Consider the following 19,491-nt stretch of genomic DNA (forward strand, 5'->3'; position numbering starts at 1 on the left):
CCTAACTCACTGGACATTAGGACCTGCAAATGAAGAAGCACATTTTTTGCATCATTACAGCTGCCGGACCCTGATGTCCTCAGCTGACAGCTGTTAGTTTGGATCATGCTAATGTGAAGTTACTCAATCCAGGATGAAAGATGCCATAAGATCTCAGCTGGAGCCAATCTACCTGCCCTCTTCTCTAGGTTCTATTTACAGTGCATTCCTTTTAACTCTTCCAGTACAGTAGTAAATAGCAAGAGCCTCCTAGTGGTGACAGATGAAGGCAAATGTAAGTAGAAGTGCACAGAAACACACTGCACAGACCACCGAGGCACACCTAATATAATGACACATGATGGGGACAGAGGATCTGCCATTAGTCATATTTGTTTGTTTATTGCATGAAGTTTTATATTTCATAAATGTCAAATTTATTTTATGATTAATAAATGTTTTGTAGTAAGATTATAAGTGGCGTCTTTATTCTCGGAGGCTGGTGTGTGGGACGCCATCTGTCCCGTATCAATGACATTCTGCTTGTCTAGATCTTGTTTATACCATATTTATGTGCCACAACCTTATACATGTGTTTGATAAATCTGATCAATCTGGCCTCTCTGCTCAGCACACCCAAAGACACATCAGTACATCTGGACCAACAATCCAGCAGGGGGCAGCAGACCAATGTTAGCTCCTGCAAGTGATAGACTCACAAAAACACATTCATTTTCACAGGCAGAATGACTGTCAAATTTTCAGACAAGTAAATGTTTGCATTTCTTTTTTTTCCTAGCCATTTTTTTTGCTACTGTGACTCAATTCCTTAATTTCTGGGACAAAACTGGCCCAAGAAATGTGAAAAAAAAAACATAATTTTACATCTGTAATAATCACAAATACAAGTTTTTCAGGATGTAAAGCAGACCTTTTTTTTATTTCACTGCTCCAAAAATTTGCAAAAATACTTCTGTGCACATAACTGGATCAAATGCTCAGACACAAGACGTTTACACAGATTTCTTAGATAAGGCACTCACTTTTTAAAAGACTTTTGATTGGTCGTGGGTTAGTGGGTGTTCAGAGATCCCAGGAAAATAGGCTGGGCTAAGGCCCTATTCCACAGTAACGATAATCGGCCGGATTGGCCCGATTTGGCTGATTATCGTTCGGTGAAATAGAGAGAACGATCAGCCGATGATCGTGTCATCAGCTGATCGTTCATTTAGGGCCACACCTAAAATCATCGTTCCCCCACAGCGCATCGCTACGGTTGAATAGCGGTGCGCGCCGGACGACCGACGATTTGACAAGCAGCAGCAGCAGCATACATTACCTGTCCAGGCTTCTTCTCCGCGCTGTCTTCATCCCCGAGTCCCGCGTGCTCTATCTTCAGAATGGCCGGTCAGCTGACGGAGCGCTCAGACAATCACAGGCCGGGACTGCCGCGGCCTGTGATTGGCTGAGTGTGGCCTGTCAGCTGACCGGCGATTCTGAAGATAGAGCACACGGGACCCGGGGATGAAGACAGCGTGGAGAAGAAGCCTGGACAGGTAATGTATGATGCTGCAAGGACATCAGGAACTAACTTGCAGCCCTCGCTCAACGATCATCGGGCCGTGGAATAGGCCCAGTAAACGGCAGATCGCCGCTCGTTTACATCGTTGATCGGGCCCTCCTTGGCCCGTGGAATAGGACCCTAAGCGCTTCTCTCCCTGACTCAATGCAATATCCATCTCACTGCAGGAGATAGTAACCCCCTTCTGCAGCTAACCGGGGGCAGGGAGTGAATTTCTTAGCCTTCTCCTGGCTGTAACATTCAGACTCCGACCAATGAAAACTTTGTAGGGATTTTCTGGTAACAATGTATTTGAAAATTTGCAAGTGTAGATTTTGATGTAAATGGCTGTTTATGCAGCTTTTCATGCGAGAATGCTAAGGGCCCTATTCCACGGGACAATTATCAGTCGCATAATCGTTAACGATAAACGATTTCAAATGACCGCTATTGCAAACAGCCTGAAATCGTTCACCCCTTTACATGGAACGATAATCGTCCTTGCGGTCGTCTTGCCGTCACTATTGTGTTGGTTGCTACCGCAAACGACCAAATGACGTCTTATTCACAGTAGCAACGAACACAATAGCGACAAATAGACGACCGCAAGAGCCATCATAAGTAACAATTATCAATTCATGTAAATAGGTGAACGATTTCAGGCCGTTCGCAATAGCGGTCGTTTGAAATCGTTTTTTGTTAGCAATTATGCGAACGATAATCGTTCCATGGAATAGGGCCCTTAGGGTTTGTTCACACCGAGTAAATCAGGCAGAACTTCCCGCCACGGAATCCCGTCTGTCTCAGTGTGCCATAGCTCGTGTATGGGAGAGCGTACGCTCCTCTGCTGCCGCCGCTCTCCGCTCAAAGAGGTGACATGTTCATCCAGCTACATTTGGTGCCACAGAAATAGTTTCTTCAATAAAAGACACCAACTTAATCAGTCAGACACCTAAGAGATCCCATTGACTTCAATGGAGTCCGTGAAGTTTTTATTTAGCAGGATTTGAGCCCTCAAAAAAATTACCGCATGCAGTGTTTTGTTGCCTGCCCAGATCATGTAAAATAAAAAGAATATCCAAAAGGAGCTCCACAAACAGTACCCTTGGGGAAATGTGTACCTGGCCTTAGTATATTCATGTCCTCTGCATGATCCTACTTTCGTGTACTCTTAACTCATCAGATACATTTTTTCATCCAAAATATGGGATCCCCACGAAAGTCCCAGTAAGGAGTCTGCAAGGAAAAGACAGGACTGTCCTGATTTGCTGGTGGAAGAGATGAAGGCGATAAGGGCATAGGTGGTGGGGGCGGCAGAGGAGGAGGAGGAGGTGGTGGTGGTGAGGATGAGGAACAGGAGCTAAGAGGAGTAGTAGGATGTGGAGACATGGAGCACAGCATAGTAGGGGGAGGTGGTGGTGGAGGTGGTAGTGGAGGTGCTGGTGAGGATGAGAAACAGGGGCTAAGAGGAGGAGTAGGATGTGGAGACATGGAGAACAGCATAGGAGGGAGAGGAGGTGGAGGTAGTGGACAAGAAGTTGTAGAAGATGCTGAGGTAGATGTTGGAGGACACAGTGGTGTGGATGAGGACATAGGATGGTTCAGGACAGGGTTTGTCTTAGTAGTTGCCATCTTCTGGATCATGCCTGCAGGCAGCAGACTATTCAGGCTCCCCATGTTGTGGACAGGCTCTGACAAGCGATACCCAAGGTGGTAGTAGAAGTCCTGCTTGTCATGGGTGGTCAGGTACAAGTTTCTGAAGCCCTTTCCTCTTGCGTACCTCTCAGTGGCCTCCATTAGCTTCCTTCCATAGCCTTTACCACGAAGCTCAGTACTGACCACCACCGACTCCACAAACAGGCTGTCTTGCATACCCACCACTCTGCAGAGTCTGGCATGACCCAGGGCTGGGCCCTTAGGGTCCCTGATAAGCACCAAACAAACAGGGAAGTCATCCGAGGACCGCTCTAAAGAGTGCATACGAGCCCCCAGACTGCGCTTCCATGTTTGGTTCAAAAGTTCTGCGCAAGATGCGGTGAGGTCCGGACGATGGTGAAGAGGCACAAGCACAACGCTGCTTGGAGAAGCCGCCCTGTAAGTGGACAGAAGTGTGAGATGATGGCTGCCAGGTACATGTATAGAAGGGGGGTGACAATCACTGACCCAAAGGGATGGGGAGGATAGCAATGAAGAATCCGGACAATCACAGCTGTATCCTCAGGGAGAGTGGGGGTCATTCTGGTACATGTGCAGGGAGCAACCTCTATACCTCTTATGGGATGTTTACACAGAGAGATTTTTTAAGCCAAAACCAGGAACAGACTATAAACAGAGAACAGGTCATAAAGGAAAGACTGAGATTTCTCCTCTCATCAAATCCATTCCTGGCTTTGGCTTCAATAATCTGTCAGATAAATCTCTAAATGCACCATAACATACACGTATATGGGGTTAATATATGGAGGAGGTCACTGCATATTACATGTATATGGGGTTAATATATGGAGGAGGTAACTGCATATTACATGTATAGGGGGATAATATACGGAGGAGGTCACTGCATGTTACATGTATAGGGGGATAATATATAGAGGAGGTCACTGCATATTACATGTATAGGGGGATAATATATAGAGGAGGTCACTGCATATTACATGTATAGGGGGTTAATATATAGAGGAGGTCACTGCATATTACATGTATAGGGGGTTAATATATAGAGGAGGTCACTGCATATTACATGTATAGGGGATTAATAAATAGAGGAGGTCACTGCATATTACATGTATAGGGGGTTAATATATAGAGGAGGTCACTGCATATTACATGTATATGGGGATAATATATAGAGGAGGTCACTGCATATTACATGTATAGGGGGGTAATATATAGAGGATGTCACTGCATATTACATGTATAGGGGGTTAATATATAGAGGAGGTTACATGTATAGGGGGTTAATATATGGAGGAGGTCACTGCATATTACATGTATAGGGGGATAATATATAGAGGAGGTCACTGCATATTACATGTATAGGGGATAATGTATAGAGGAGGTCACTGCATATTACATGTATAGGGGGATAATATATAGAGGAGGTCACTGCATATTACATGTATATGGGGTTAATATATAGAGGAGGTCACTGCATATTACATGTATAGGGGGATAATATATGGAGGAGGTCAATGCATATTACATGTATATGGGGTTAAAATATAGAGGAGGTCACTGCATATTACATGTATATAGAGTTAATATATGGAGGAGGTCACTGCATATTACATGTATAGGGGGGTAATATATAGAGGAGGTCACTGCATATTACATGTATAGCGGGATAATATATAGAGGAGGTCACTGCATATTACATGTATAGCGGGATAATATATAGAGGAGGTCACTGCATATTACATGTATAGGGGGATAATATATAGAGGAGGTCACTGCATATTACATGTATAGGGGATAATATATAGAGGAGGTCACTGCATATTACATGTATAGGGGGATAATATATAGAGGAGGTCACTGCATATAACATGTATAGGGGATAATATATAGAGGAGGTCACTGCATATTACATGTATAGGGGATAATATATAGAGGAGGTCACTGCATATTACATGTATAGGGGGATAATATATAGAGGAGGTCACTGCATATTACATGTATAGGGGGATAATATATTGAGGAGGTCACTGCATATTACATGTATGGGGGGGATAATATATAGAGGAGATCAATGCATATTACATGTATAGGGGGATAATATATAGAGGAGGTCACTGCATATTACATGTATGGGGGGATAATATATAGAGGAGATCACTGCATATTACATGTATAGGGGGATAATATATAGAGGAGGTCACTGCATATTACATGTATGGGGGGGATAATATATAGAGGAGATCACTGCATATTACATGTATAGGGGGATAATATATAGAGGAGATCACTGCATATTACATGTATAGGGGATAATATATAGAGGAGGTCACTGCATATTACATGTATACGGGGTTAATATATAGAGGAGGTCACTGCATATTACATGTATACGGGGTTAATATATAGAAGAGCTCACTGCATATTACATGTATAGCGGGATAATATATAGAGGAGGTCACTGCATATTACATGTATAGGGGATAATATATGGAGGAGGTCACTGCATATTACATGTATATGGGGTTAATATATGGAGGAGGTAACTGCATATTACATGTATAGGGGGATAATATATAGAGGAGGTCACTGCATATTACTTGTATAGGGGGATAATATATAGAGGAGGTCACTGCATATTACATGTATAGGGGGATTATATATAGAGGAGGTCACTGCATATTACATGTATAGGGGATAATATATAGAGGAGGTCACTGCATATTACATGTATAGGGGATAATATATAGAGGAGGTCACTGCATATTACATGTATAGGGGATAATATATAGAGGAGGTCACTGCATATTACATGTATAGGGGGATAATATACAGAGGAGGTCACTGCATATTACATGTATAGGGGATAATATATAGAGGAGGTCACTGCATATTACATGTATAGGGGGATAATATATAGAGGAGGTCACTGCATATTACATGTATATGGGGATAATATATAGAGGAGGTCACTGCATATTACATGTATAGGGGGATAATATACAGAGGAGGTCACTGCATATTACATGTATAGGGGATAATATATAGAGGAGGTCACTGCATATTACATGTATATGGGGATAATATATAGAGGAGGTCACTGCATATTACATGTATAGGGGATAATATATAGAGGAGGTCACTGCATATTACATGTATAGGGGATAATATATAGAGGAGGTCACTGCATATTACATGTATGGGGGGGATAATATATAGAGGAGGTCACTGCATATTACATGTATATGGGGATAATATATAGAGGAGGTCACTGCATATTACATGTATAGGGGGATAATATATAGAGGAGGTCACTGCATATTACATGTATAGGGGGATTATATATAGAGGAGGTCACTGCATATTACATGTATAGGGGGATAATATATAGAGGAGGTCACTGCATATTACATGTATAGGGGATAATATATAGAGGAGGTCACTGCATATTACATGTATGGGGGGGATAATATATAGAGGAGGTCACTGCATATTACATGTATATGGGGATAATATATAGAGGAGGTCACTGCATATTACATGTATAGGGGGATAATATATAGAGGAGGTCACTGCATATTACATGTATAGGGGGATAATATATAGAGGAGGTCACTGCATATTACATGTATAGGGGGATAATATATAGAGGAGGTCACTGCATATTACATGTATAGGGGGATAATATATAGAGGAGGTCACTGCATATTACATGTACAGGGGGATAATATATGGAGTTCGCTGTCTGCACATGTTACATATGTCGGCGTTGCTGTATGGAGGAGGTCGCTCACTCCCCATGTTTCATATAGGGGGGATTATTGTATAGAGGAGGTCACTGCACGTTGCATGTATACGGGGTTGATACATAGGGGGTCGCTCTCCGCCTATATTACACCTTTGATATTTTACCCTATTTGGGCCGCACACTCACCCGTATACCGCACTCTCCCCCATGCGCTTCCAGACTCTCTGGCCAATTACGTGTCGTGACGTCACAGGATGAACAGGCAGCCGCGCGACGAATGCCGGGAGTTGTGGTCCTTGTCGTGTTCGCTACAAACCTAAAGCGGCCGCGAGAGGGCGCCGGTGCAGCGCAGGATTTAATGTGCGTGGAAGCTGCGTGTAATCTGGAGCACATTGCTACAGTACAGGGGAAGTGTTAAAAATTTCTGTATAGTTATGTCTTCTGACATAAATTACTGTTTTACAGTGATTTGTGATAAAAACAATGCAGTATTTCCAATCCATGTATCCTGACCTGTGAGGGATGCCTCATGGAGTCAGTAACTTCATATTCTAATGAAACATTGTACTCTGAGTGTCCTGTTACAGATCCACATCATGTGCAAGAGGAAAATTAAAGGGGCTGTGCAAGCTGTAACTGATGGCCTCTCCTTTAAACAAAAAAATAAATAAAGGGGGCTCAGCACAATGCAATAGAGCATATAAAGTAATAAAGAACCACAAAGGACAAAGCACATACATACAACTGGCTGCACATCAAAATGAGAAAATCTTTATTGGAAATCAACTAAACAAAAAAATCTAATAGCAGAATATGGGAGACAAGCCTCCTCAAGAGACCATCAACAGCATTTATAATAGCCTGTATCCTGCTTGCATCCACCTCAGGATACCTCACATAGACCCTAACCCTATTGCACAACATGGATTGGATTACTCAGGTATAAAGACAGCAATCCAGTACCAGTGGAGCCAGTACCCTCATAATACATTTTGTAATGAAACATAATCTCTTCTATGAAATCGGCGGAATGTGTACGTTCAATATGGGTCCATTGTACTCTGCGTGCCCTGTTACAGATCCATATCATGGCCATGTGCATGAGGAAAATTAAAGGGGTAGTACAAGTTGTGAAAAAAATTGATGGCCTCTCCTCAAGCTCTACCATCAAATTTATATTGGCAGTGCTTGGAGTCTCTCAATGTAAGATCAGGACAGCCCTGCATTTTTTTTTTTTTGTAGCGCTTACATGATTGATTTAAAAGAGGTTTTCCAGGAAAAGCTTCAGTTAACGCCATGCTTTCACTGCTGTGTACTTACCTCCCCAGCTCTGCAGCTTTCATATATTCTTATCTCTGCTCCTCTGTTATTCTGGTGACATCTTGCTCCCCTTCCCTGCTCTGTCATTGGCTGAGAGGGGAGCCGCTGTCTTTGGAAGACCAGCACAGGAGCGGTGACCAGAAGATATCACAGTTGCAGCAGAGATGGGTGGTAAGTATGCGACCATTTGTTGTTTTAGAGAAAGAGAAGAACCCCATTAACTATAACTACAGGGGCAGTCCAAAGAACTATAAAGTATGGGCACAGTTTTACTATATGAGTTATCCTTTTCACTATTTTTCACTCCACTCACTGTTTGTGTTACCTTACTTACTATTTTGATACTTTTCCTGTAATTTGACAAATCTTGGATGTTCTTCTTTTGGTTTATTATGTGTAAAAGAATGTGTAACAAAATCCTCTTCTCCTGCATTATAAGGCTAGGGCCACATGGTGATCTAGGATAGATTTTGGGGTCACGGCATCATGTCGAGCGACTGGAAATCACTGTGCAGCCCCAGCCTGAACGCAATGTGTTTATATAATAAGTATATCTTTCAAAGTCCAAAGTCTGTCCATGAGATGTTCCAAAATAAAATAAAGAAATTGCAAATACATCAGAATTTTGGCCCAGCGTCCACCAATGAGTGTAAAACACTTTTTTCACACTTTTCTGAAGTATCAGACCTTTGACCTATGAAGCAACACTGCTCCCAAAACTCTGGTGTAAAATCTGAGCACAGTATGTGAACAGATGGTCTAAACTGAGACTAGACAGTCTATGAATCCAACAGATGTAGTAGCCTCAGCTACCTGGCTGCATTTTTAAATTGTCTAGTCCAAGTTTAGAATGCCTAAGGCTACATTCACATGTCCATTGTGTAGGCCGCCACCACAGACTGGACTACGAATGTTCATCAGTAGTGCTCCGTGTGTCACAGAGCACTACACTAAAGATAGCAATCCGTGCTGCAAATGTGGGGGTTTTTTCGCAGCCTGGATCGCAGCCATGTACGGACGTGTGAATGGGGCCATTGAAATACGTTGGTCATATGTTCTGTCTACAATTGACGTGCGACTAAGGGGCCTATTCCACGAAGCGATAATCAGCCCGATATGGCATGATCATCGGCTGATCATTTATTTAGGTTCAAACCTAAAATCACCAGACACCGACCACGCATCGCTGAGTGGAATAGCGATGTGCCGCCGGCGACTGACGATTTCAGCAGCACCATACATTACCTTTCTCCCGGTCCCGCGCGCAGCAGCAGCTTCGGTGCGGACTGTCTTAGCTGACAGACCACTCAGCCAATTACTGGCCAGGACCGCCGAGGACAGTGATTGGCTGAGTGGTCTGTCAGCACAGACAGGCCGCTCCGAAGCTGCTGCTGAGCGGGGGACCGGGAGGAAGAAGGAGCGCAGAAGAAGCCCTGCAACATGTTTAGGTAAGTATGTTGTTTAAAACAAGGGCTGCAAAGACATCGGTAAAGATGTCCCTGCAGCCCTCGTTAAACGATTATCGGGCTGTGAAATAGGCCCAGTAAACGAGCGCCAATCTAGCATATCGGTCCCCATACACTTGATACTTGTGTCAATTAAACCTGCCATTCGCCTGTTTATGGTCACCTTTAGGTTTCCTGACTGCACCTCCCAATGTTATCTGCTGCTATGGACAATATGGACAATCTTACTGTAATACTCCCTCATTGTCGTAAAAGTAAACCAATATGATGCTTTCTTCTTTATTCCTGGACAACTACAAAAGGCCACCAGCACACATCCGGAAAATCTGCCTGGATTTCCAGACTCATAGGGGTACATTAGTGACGGACAACCTTCAGGATCCATCCCCCTACTCCGACCTCAATGGCAATACCTGCCTAAACATATGGGCATAAATCTACTAAGACTGTCTAAGGGCTTGTTCAAACAACTAATAGCGGAATCCGTGCCAATTTCTGTGGCAAGAACACATGCAGTCTCCACTCCCTTTAACGTTAATCTGGTGATTGTGGAGAGTTCTCTTCTCATACAATATATTGAAGCCAGTCAGATCCTCCTTTATATTCTAAAGGCTAAAACCTTTATCTTTATATAGGTCTGTGCATAGATCTTCACTCAGCAGAAATGGCGCCTGACTTGTTTTACAGTGTTTGGCCCCATGGTCATTGTACCATCTTCTGTGAACAGTCTGTCCCTTTCCAGCCTGGATAACAGCGGCACTGGAAGTGGGCAGCCATATAAAGAATATCCATCTTTGTGGCCTGTCCAGAGAGTAGGAAGCCTCCTCCTTTCAGGTTTTTACTGATGCTGAAGCTGCTTGGGTTTAGATGAAGCTGGGCCTCAGAGGAAAGGTCTCTCCGCACACAGCGTCCATTACCAGTACATATAGCCTGGCTGCACAGTAAGGCACTGCTAGTCACATTGACCACATACATACCTAGGGTATTATCTATATAGGACTTCACAGCGAGGCAGGCACCCTGTGATAAAAGAGAGACACAAGAACTGACCGTCATAAAGGCTGAACTTATGTTCTAATACAGAGCAGGGATGCAGCAGACACCAGATGCAATAGACACTGATGGGGCCCATAGGTAATACTAGAATTCATGGGCTCCACAGCAGATAGTCAGTCCCTCCTAAATTAGTAGTAAACAGCTTTATGCTGGGATAGTTACCTTGCTGGAGCTGTAGTCTGCATTTCCCCATAAAACAACTCCCGCGGCCCCCAGAGCTGCGCTCTGTCCAATGGTCTCAATCAAATCTTCCTGCAAGACATAAAGTCAACAAAGGGTTAACAGAAGAACACAGCACTATATGGACTATATATTAGCATATTAGCATTAGCATAGCAGCTACAAGAAGAAGCCTGAATATATATTATGTAATTATGTATTATGTACATCATTTATCGTTGCTTGGTTTTGTCTACCATTTTTAGACAATGGGGGAACGTGTCCAGCATACATTGTGTGTATCTGTATTCATTGCTTAGCATTGTGACACACATTTCTTAGTAAATTTGGGACTCTCTTCGTGTATTACCTTGTTCACATAGAAAATGCTGACCCATTTATGTCTTCTTTTTTGTGACTTTTTTACTATTAAAAACATCCCTGTAAAAACTGTAAGCATGAACATGTCGCCTAAGTAATGTACAACAATAACAATAGTAAAGTATAGAATATTGAATTTCCCCAAACTGTTTGTGTCTTCCCACAATTCCCTGCTCTGCAGTACCTCCTGTATGGGTGGGACCTATAGCTTTGTTTATCCTGCTCCTCCAGGTTCATGTACAGAAGGTCACAACTAATGTGAGTTGGCAAGACATTTTTTCTTTTTGGATCAGACAAGCGAGAGCCTATCCTCTCGGCAGGTATGAAGGGAGAATACACGTTCTGTATTTTAGTGTCTGTGGAAGATGGATGGTAGTATCTCCTTACCTGCTCCAGGAAGTCCATACTGTAGGTGTAGACAATTCGGGCATAGGGCAGGACAGGGATCTCCCCCTCAGGCCCCTTAGTGGACACTCTAAAGGCTTCTCCTATCCTATGCCTGACATATTGGCGGACATATTGTGACTTCTTCAGCAGCAACTCCAGGTAGATGTCTGGGTACAAAGCACGACTGGACCTCCACATCCACTGTAGCTGGTTGTTCCTCTCCATATCCACCTGAGCACATTCTCCTGTGTAATTCTGAGTTGAGTTTTTGTAGCCATAATTGTAGCAGGAGGGAAAACCGTAAAAGCCCCACAATCCACCAGCCCGATATTTATGTCCCAAATTCAAGGTGCCTTCCATGAACATTCGAGCAGCTTCCTCAAATTCCTTCTTGGCTGTTGTCATCACTTCCTTATCCGACCAGTCGGGATGCCTCTGCCTCACCAGGTCCTCAGAACGATCCCTGTAGATTGACTTTTTATCCCAGTTGCGATCCCACAACGGCCTCCAGTTCTCCCAGTCAACAACCACTACACCCTTAAAGTCTGGGGATACAATTGTGGCATTTAGGTCCTGAAAGGCTTGCTTTAGATGCTCACTGAGGCTGGCATTTTGGGGTGTGCCACCATTGATGGAATTTCCATTCTCGTCATAGTAAGGGTAGAGGCCTAGCTGAGAACTGTAAAAGATCACAATGTCGCTGCCCACAAATGAATGGTTCTCATTAACAACAATGTCAAAAGCATTAAAATCCAGGGCAACCCCATACTTGTCCCAACACCGGCTAATAGGGGCATTCCAGATTGTGATAAAAGGCCTTCCAGGAAGGAGAGATTCTGGACTGGCAAGAGTGACAACCAGAAATGTGAGCAGCGTAAATGTCAGGCGGAAAGAGTTGTTCATCCCGGAGCCTAAACATAAGAGGAAATATCACTGTGAGCTGTCGGTAAAATAGTTAGTTACTACTGAACATGTTAATAACATCACCCGTAGGGTCCCATTGTTTAGATGAAAATAAAAGACTCTGAAGTCTCTACAGCAGCCTGTCAATTTGTCAATCAGCTGCAGATTTGTAGCAGATGGAGTTGAGAGAATCTGTCAAACTGTTCAGGATCAGCAACATTCTTCAAATCTGATTGTTCGCTATTTGATTTACCGCAGCTGCAGAAGTTGGATGCAGCCCTAGGGAAGCCAGGAAAACATGGATGTATCCATGTTTTCCTGTACTCCCTAGGGCCGCATACAACTTCTGCAACGGTGGGGAATCAAATGCTTAGCATTTGGGTTCGGAGGATGTTGCTGATCTTGAACAGTTTGACAGGTCCTCTCAACACTTATAGCAGACTTTACCTGTTGACTTCAGTGCAAGTCACAGTCCATATACTTGTTTATTGTTCTACAGAAACATTGTGGATCCATTGCACAATTCCTAACTGCAAATTTTAAAGTGCACCTGGCATTTGTATAAACTTTTGACATGGCATAAAGACATACCAAAAGTTTTGATCGGTACCGATCAGGAGAAGGAGCTCCCCGCTATGTGTAGGAATACATTATACATTATGAGCCTGACTCTTTTTTTCCTAACACAGAGCAGGAGTCGACCCCACTGCATTATATCCTCTCCCGCCTCGTTCTCCAGATCGGTACGGGTGTAAACACTCAGACCAGGACCGATCCAAACTTTTGACATGTCTTTATAACATGTCAATTTTTCTTTTTTACAAACGACAGTGACACTTAAAATATATTCACTTTGCATACTATACATTAACCTTTTTTGCACTAAAATCGACACTGACAAAATCACAAAAATGGTGCAGATTTCCCTGTGGAAACCCACAGCATTTCAATTCCATAAAAAAGCTCCCTGCCAGTGAACACGTGACGTTATTTGTGCATTGTTGGTTACTATTGAACATGTGATACAATCTATAAGTTGTTTACCAGTACATATGTATCATATGTGAATTTATTATTATTGAACATATTCTACAATCTATGGTGAACATGTGATATTATCTGTCAGTTGTGGCTTCCTAGTGAACATGTGAGATTTTCTGTGAGCTGTGTGTTGTCGCTGAGTCGTCTTGTGCAATGTATTATAACAATTCAACCTGACTGTATCTGTAGCTTTATAGTTAACATCTCTATGTCCAACTATGAGCCCTCTCCTTACCCCTCGCTGCTGCAGTCTGTGCCCTTCTAGAAATCAGTTGTGCCGCCTGATGTAGGGAGGATCACCTCATACCCTCAGCAGTTGAAAACATTAATGTGGTGACACTTCCTCTGTGGTGTCCTCCCTTATACTCCCCTCCTTCCTCTTTCAGTTCCCTATTGGAGTCCTGAACCCTCCTCCCTCTCAGCTCTGACTGGGCTCCTGACATCGCCAGTGTATCATCATCCCCAGCCACAATATACAATCTCTGACTCTTCAGCTACAATGTAAACTGATTAAATAACTAATTATATACAGCTGAATCCAGAAGTTTACATACACTATATACTTTCTCACTGTCTGACATGAAATCAGAATAAACCTTTCCTGTGTTAGGTCAATTAGGATTACCAAAAATGTTTATATTTGCCAAATACCAGAATAATGAGAGAAATACATTTTTAAAGGCAAAGTCAAAAGTTTACATACATATGGTACCATTGCCCTAAGGGTATAAACCCACACACCGTATATGCAGCGTATTTACTGCTGCGATACGCAGCAAACTCGCAGCAGATTAGATCTAAATAACTGAACACAGCATCAAATCTGTACCAACAAATCTGCTGCGTATTTGTTGCGTATCTGCTGCGTATACAGTGTGTGGGTTTATACCCGTAGGCTAGGTTCACACTATGTAACTGTGCGGCTGTATTTTTTATGCGGCTGTAAATGTGCGGATGAAACTACGGCCGTGGGAAAAAATAGACATGCGGCTCAAAACATACGGTCATTTACTTGGAAATCTGGTTCAACTAAAAATAACAAATAAAATCTTTAGAAAGTGATGCAAACACCTCTGGATGCATCTGGGAAAGCAGGGAACACAGTTTACATGAATTGCTATTACCGGGGTTTGCGATCCTCTGCAGTATGCCGATGCCTCTCATAGTTAATATATTGAATTAATAAAACACATTTTCTTTGTAATAAAGTCCCTTTCGTTGTTCAATAATTTAATTCTAACGAATCCATCATTTTGCAATTAAATATACTGTTAAAATAAATATATATATATATAAATAAATGTATATTTATATATATATTTATTTTTTGACAGTATATTTAATTGCACAATGATGGATTCGTTAGAATTTAATTATTGAACAACGAAACTGATTTTATTTCAACGAAAATGTGTTTTATTAATTAAATATTAATTTGTACAGGAAGCTCCATAAGCCGTTAATTCATATTCCCGGCAATAGAGCATTCTGTACTAATCATCACTTTACTTTAATTAAAACATCAAATGTTTCTTCTAATTATGTTATCACAATAGCATTATTAGAAGAAACATTTAGAATTATATGTGCGCTCAGCTGATTGGCTGAGCGCACATATAATTAGCCGGTCCGCAGTACAGTGACTTCATTGTGCTGCGTTTTTTTTATTTATTTATTTATTTTTTTTAAAAAAAGCATAGGGTCCCCCCTATTTTTATAACCAGCCGGGTTAAAAACCAAACGACAGCAGCCTGGTAACACCAGGGTGGGAAGAGCCATTGGTTTAGGCCCTCCCCAGCCTAAATCTTACCAGCCTGCTGCCGCCCGGTCCAGGAGCGCCAATTTTGACGCTCCGGGAACACTGGCACCCGGCTCTTCCCAGTACCCCTGGTGGCATTGGGTACTGGGGTAATAATGGGGGGTTAGTGTTAGCCATTTTATACCGGCTAACACTAGGCCCCGACTTAGTAATGGATTCCGTCTATTAGACGGCTTTCACTACTAAGTCTATAAAGTAAAGAAATAAAGACAAGACACAAGTTGAAAAAATTTTTTATTCAAATAAAAACACCCCCACACCCCTCATTGACCATTTTATTAAAAAAAAAACAACAAATAACCGCTGGTCATCGACGTAGTCCACCGAATCCGACGTAATCCCCAGGATACCGATATCTGAAAAACAAAAAGGGAGAAACACACAAAAAACACACAAACAGGAGCACAACACCCATCATTGTGAGCGGTGTTGTGCTCCTTACAGTATGCAGCATCTTTACAGATCGCTGCTTACAGCCTGGCCCCCAAGGGGTTAAGGGAGGATGTATTGCACCCCCCTTAACCCCTTGGGGGCCAGACTGATGCCAGACTGCACCCATCCCAGCAAGGAAGGGGTTAAGTGACCCCCCTTCCTTGCTGGGAGGGGTGCAGTGCTGGGGAGGGGGTGGAGAGAGCTCTATACTCACCCCGATGTGTCCTCTTCTCTGGTCCGCAGCACAATGAAGTCACTGTGCTGCGGACCCGCTAATTATATGTGCGCTGAGCCGATCAGCCAATCAGCTGAGCGCACATATAATTCTAAATGTTTCTTCTAATAATGCTATTGTGATAACATAATTAGAAGAAACATTTGATGTTTTCATTAAAGTAAAGTGATGATTAGTACAGAAAGCTCTTTTGCCGGCAATATGAATTAACGGCTTATGGAGCTTCCTGTACTAATTAATATTTAATTAATAAAACACATTTTCGTTGAAATAAAATCAGTTTTGTTGTTCAATAATTAAATTCTAACGAATCCATCATTGTGCAATTAAATAAACTGTCAAAAAATAAATATACATATAAATATACATTTATTTATATATATATATTTATTTTAACAGTATATTTAATTGCAAAATAATGGATTCGTTAGAATTAAATTATTGAACAACGAAAGTGACTTTATTACAAAGAAAATGTGTTTTATTAATTTAATATATTAACTATTAGAGGCATCGGCATTCGGCATCATTGCCGGCTATTTTTGAAGTACTCCGTACGGAACGCCTGTCAATCCACGGCCGCATATTCAGCCGCAAACAATGGTCTTGTTCATTTTTTACGGGTCCGTTTACGATAGAGCCGTAGATTCATACATAGTGTGCATTGTCCAACCGTATATCGTATACTTTCCAGCGTACGCATGAACCACCAAAAATACCGCCGCACAATTACAGCCGCAAATACAGCCGCACACTTACATAGTCTGAACCTGGCCTTAACCCCTAGACGACCCAGGGCGTATAGTTACGCCATGGAAGTCTGTCCCCAGACGACCTAGGGCGTAACTGTACGCCCTGGGTGTTTCTCCCGCTATGAAGCGTGCTCCGGAGCCGAGCGCGCTTCACAGCAGGTGGGGGCCGGCTGCAATCAGCAGCCGGGACCTAACCGGTAATGACACGCTGCAGCGATCGCGCTGCCGCGTGTCATTAACTCCTTAAACGCCGCAATCGCGGCGCGACCGCGGCGTTTAAGTGTAAGTGACAGGGGGAGTCCCCTGTCACTTACCGATCGGGACCCCCGCAGTGTGACTGCGGGGGTCCCGATCGGTAAAACGGGCCGCCGGAGGTCTCTCACCTGCCTCCGTGCGGTCCGATCGGCGATCTGCTACACTGAGCCTGCACAGGCAGGCTCAATGAGCAGAGCGCCGATAACACTGATCAATGCTATGCCTATGGCATAGCATTCATCAGTGTAGAAATCAAACTAATCTATGTAATAGTCCCCCAAAGGGACTTCAAATGTGTAAAAAAAAAAAAGTTATAAACACTAACACACTACCCCAAAACCCCTCCCCCAATAAAAGTTGAAATCACCCCCCTTTCCCATTATATAAATAAAACATATAAAAATAAATAAACAAATAAACATATAATATACCGTAGCGTGCGTAATTGTCCGATCTATGAAAATATAACAAGCGTCATTGTGATCGGTAAACGGCGTACACGAAAAGAGGGAAAAAAGTGCGCGGATTACCGATTTTATGTTACATTATATATTAAAAAAAAAGTAATAAAAAGTGATCAAAACGTCCGATCTTCACACATATGGTATTAATAAAAACTAGAGATCATAGCGGAAAAAATGACACCCCATACAGCCCCGTAGGTGAAAAAATAAAACCGTTATAAGCGTCACAATAGTCCCATTTTATTTATAATTAATTGCCAAAAAAAAGGATTTCATTTTAAAAAAATATATAACATTAGAGAATCTGTGTAACCTGCATATGGTTGTGTTCGGGCTGACCTATAGAATAATAGTATCATGTCGCTGTTACCATATAGTGCATTACGTAGACACAGGAACCCCCCAAACGTTACCATATTGCATTCTTTTTTGCGATTTCACCAATTTATATCTTCATAAATAATATATTTGGAATTCCATCATACATGTTATGGTAAAATGAATGACGCCATTACACAGTACAACTATTCCTGTAACAAATAAGCCCTTACATGGCCTTGTAGATAAAAAACTGAAAGTGCTGGAGCTCTTAGAAGGGGAGGAGGGAAAAACGGAAACACTAAGATCAAAATTTGCACGGTCCACTGGGTCATTTTGGGCCTGGTCCTCAAAGGGTTAAAGGACAAGTGCCATGAAAAACTTTTTCCCAGTAATTGAAGCACATTACAAAGTTATATAACTCTGTAATACACTTCAATCACCTATCTGCCTCCCTTCCCTGTCTTTTCCCCCCTCCACCCCCCAGCAGGAAGTGTCCTGACTCACACAGACCTAATGACTGTCACCGTCACCAGGCAGCTCCTTCTTGTGAGGATGAGTCATCAGCAGGAGGGCTGCTCTAGGTCCTGTTACACCAGCCTCCCCCTCCCCCTCCTTGTCAGGTGACTCTGCTTGCTCAGCTTATCTTCTCTAGTGACATGACTCCTTCACTGAGTCCACGGCAGCAGGAGAGAGGGTATGAGGGGAGGGGGGAGCTGCCTATGTGCCCCAGTCAGTCTGAGGGAAGATAAGCAAGTGAGATGTGACAAGTGATGGCTTGCAGTTGTTCAGCCAATGGGAGCTGAGCAAGCCTGTCACCTGACAAGGCAGGGGAGGGGGGAGGCTAGTGTAACAGGAGAAGGAGCTGAGAGAAGAGCTTGGTGACGACAGTAATCAGGTCTGTGTGAGTGAAGACACTTCCTGGTGGGGGGTGGAGGGGGGAAAAGGCAGGCAAGGGAGGCAGATAGGTGATTGAAGCATATTACAGAGTTATATAACTTTGTAATGTGCTTCAATTACTGGGAAAAAGTTTTTCATGGCACTTGTCCTTTAAACTGTATGCACAAGCCTGGAGGACAGAAGTGGCTGCACATCGCACCCATGGTTGATACGAAAGCCTATCAGCTACATTAAAATCCAACATCAGAAGTTGTTATATAATTTGATCAAACCATATTGCCTCATGTTGTATTTTAATGTAGCTGAACAAGTTTTCGTATCAACCATGGGTGCGATGTGCAGCCATTTCTGTCTCTCCAGGCTTGTGCATTTTATGTATTCTGTCCCTTTTTTCTATGTGGCTAGCACTCCTCCCTTGTAAGACCCATGTGATCCAAATTAGCATGTAGCACCTGTGGTAAGTACCTACTTTTTCTCCCATTCTACCTGATGGTGGTTTGGTGAGTAGTAACAGCTTGTTCACACTTGTGTTGCTTGGCGGCCGCCTTCTCTGCCGTCGGCGCCTGTGGGGTTTGGGGGGGCCTTTGGGGTTTGGTCCTGTGACAGTGGGATTGCAGGGCCATTCTGTGGTCCCCCTTTCC

At 42.9% G+C, this 19,491-nt stretch overlaps 2 protein-coding genes across 2 annotated transcripts; both read right to left on the reverse strand.

Annotated features, from left to right (window-relative positions):
• Window positions 1–1,501: 1,501 nt before the first annotated feature.
• On the reverse strand, window positions 1,502–7,193 carry NAA80 (N-alpha-acetyltransferase 80, NatH catalytic subunit). The gene is made up of 2 exons (XM_069968669.1): window positions 7,149–7,193; window positions 1,502–3,632 (listed from the first exon to the last, which is right to left on the reverse strand). Exons 1-2 carry the CDS (start codon window positions 7,169–7,171, stop codon window positions 2,720–2,722), a joined length of 936 nt encoding a protein of 311 aa, XP_069824770.1. The 5' UTR covers window positions 7,172–7,193; the 3' UTR covers window positions 1,502–2,719.
• Window positions 7,194–9,604: 2,411 nt separating this feature from the next.
• On the reverse strand, window positions 9,605–14,022 carry HYAL1 (hyaluronidase 1). Its single transcript, XM_069966542.1, has 4 exons — window positions 13,911–14,022; window positions 11,732–12,642; window positions 10,967–11,056; window positions 9,605–10,768 (listed from the first exon to the last, which is right to left on the reverse strand). The coding sequence occupies exons 2-4, from the start codon at window positions 12,632–12,634 to the stop codon at window positions 10,451–10,453; spliced, it is 1,311 nt and encodes a 436-aa protein (XP_069822643.1). The 5' UTR covers window positions 12,635–12,642; window positions 13,911–14,022; the 3' UTR covers window positions 9,605–10,450.
• Window positions 14,023–19,491: the final 5,469 nt, after the last annotated feature.

Source organism: Dendropsophus ebraccatus, chromosome 4 (assembly GCF_027789765.1).
Source record: "Dendropsophus ebraccatus isolate aDenEbr1 chromosome 4, aDenEbr1.pat, whole genome shotgun sequence".
Taxonomy (NCBI): domain Eukaryota; kingdom Metazoa; phylum Chordata; class Amphibia; order Anura; family Hylidae; genus Dendropsophus; species Dendropsophus ebraccatus.

What these genes read in the sequence shown, in the direction of transcription:
- NAA80 (XM_069968669.1), bottom strand. Translation starts at nt 7,171, where the DNA reads ATGGGGGAGAGTGCGGTATACGG. An exon ending in GGGGAGAGTGCGGTATACGG is followed by an intron (nt 3,633 to 7,148) that starts GTGAGTGTGCGG and finishes GTCCACTTACAG; the next exon opens with GGCGGCTTCTCCAAGCAGCG.
- HYAL1 (XM_069966542.1), bottom strand. Translation starts at nt 12,634, where the DNA reads ATGAACAACTCTTTCCGCCTGACATTTACGCTGCTCACATTTCTGGTT. An exon ending in GTATGGACTTCCTGGAGCAG is followed by an intron (nt 11,057 to 11,731) that starts GTAAGGAGATAC and finishes TATGTCTTGCAG; the next exon opens with GAAGATTTGATTGAGACCAT. An exon ending in CAGACTACAGCTCCAGCAAG is followed by an intron (nt 10,769 to 10,966) that starts GTAACTATCCCA and finishes CTTTTATCACAG; the next exon opens with GGTGCCTGCCTCGCTGTGAA.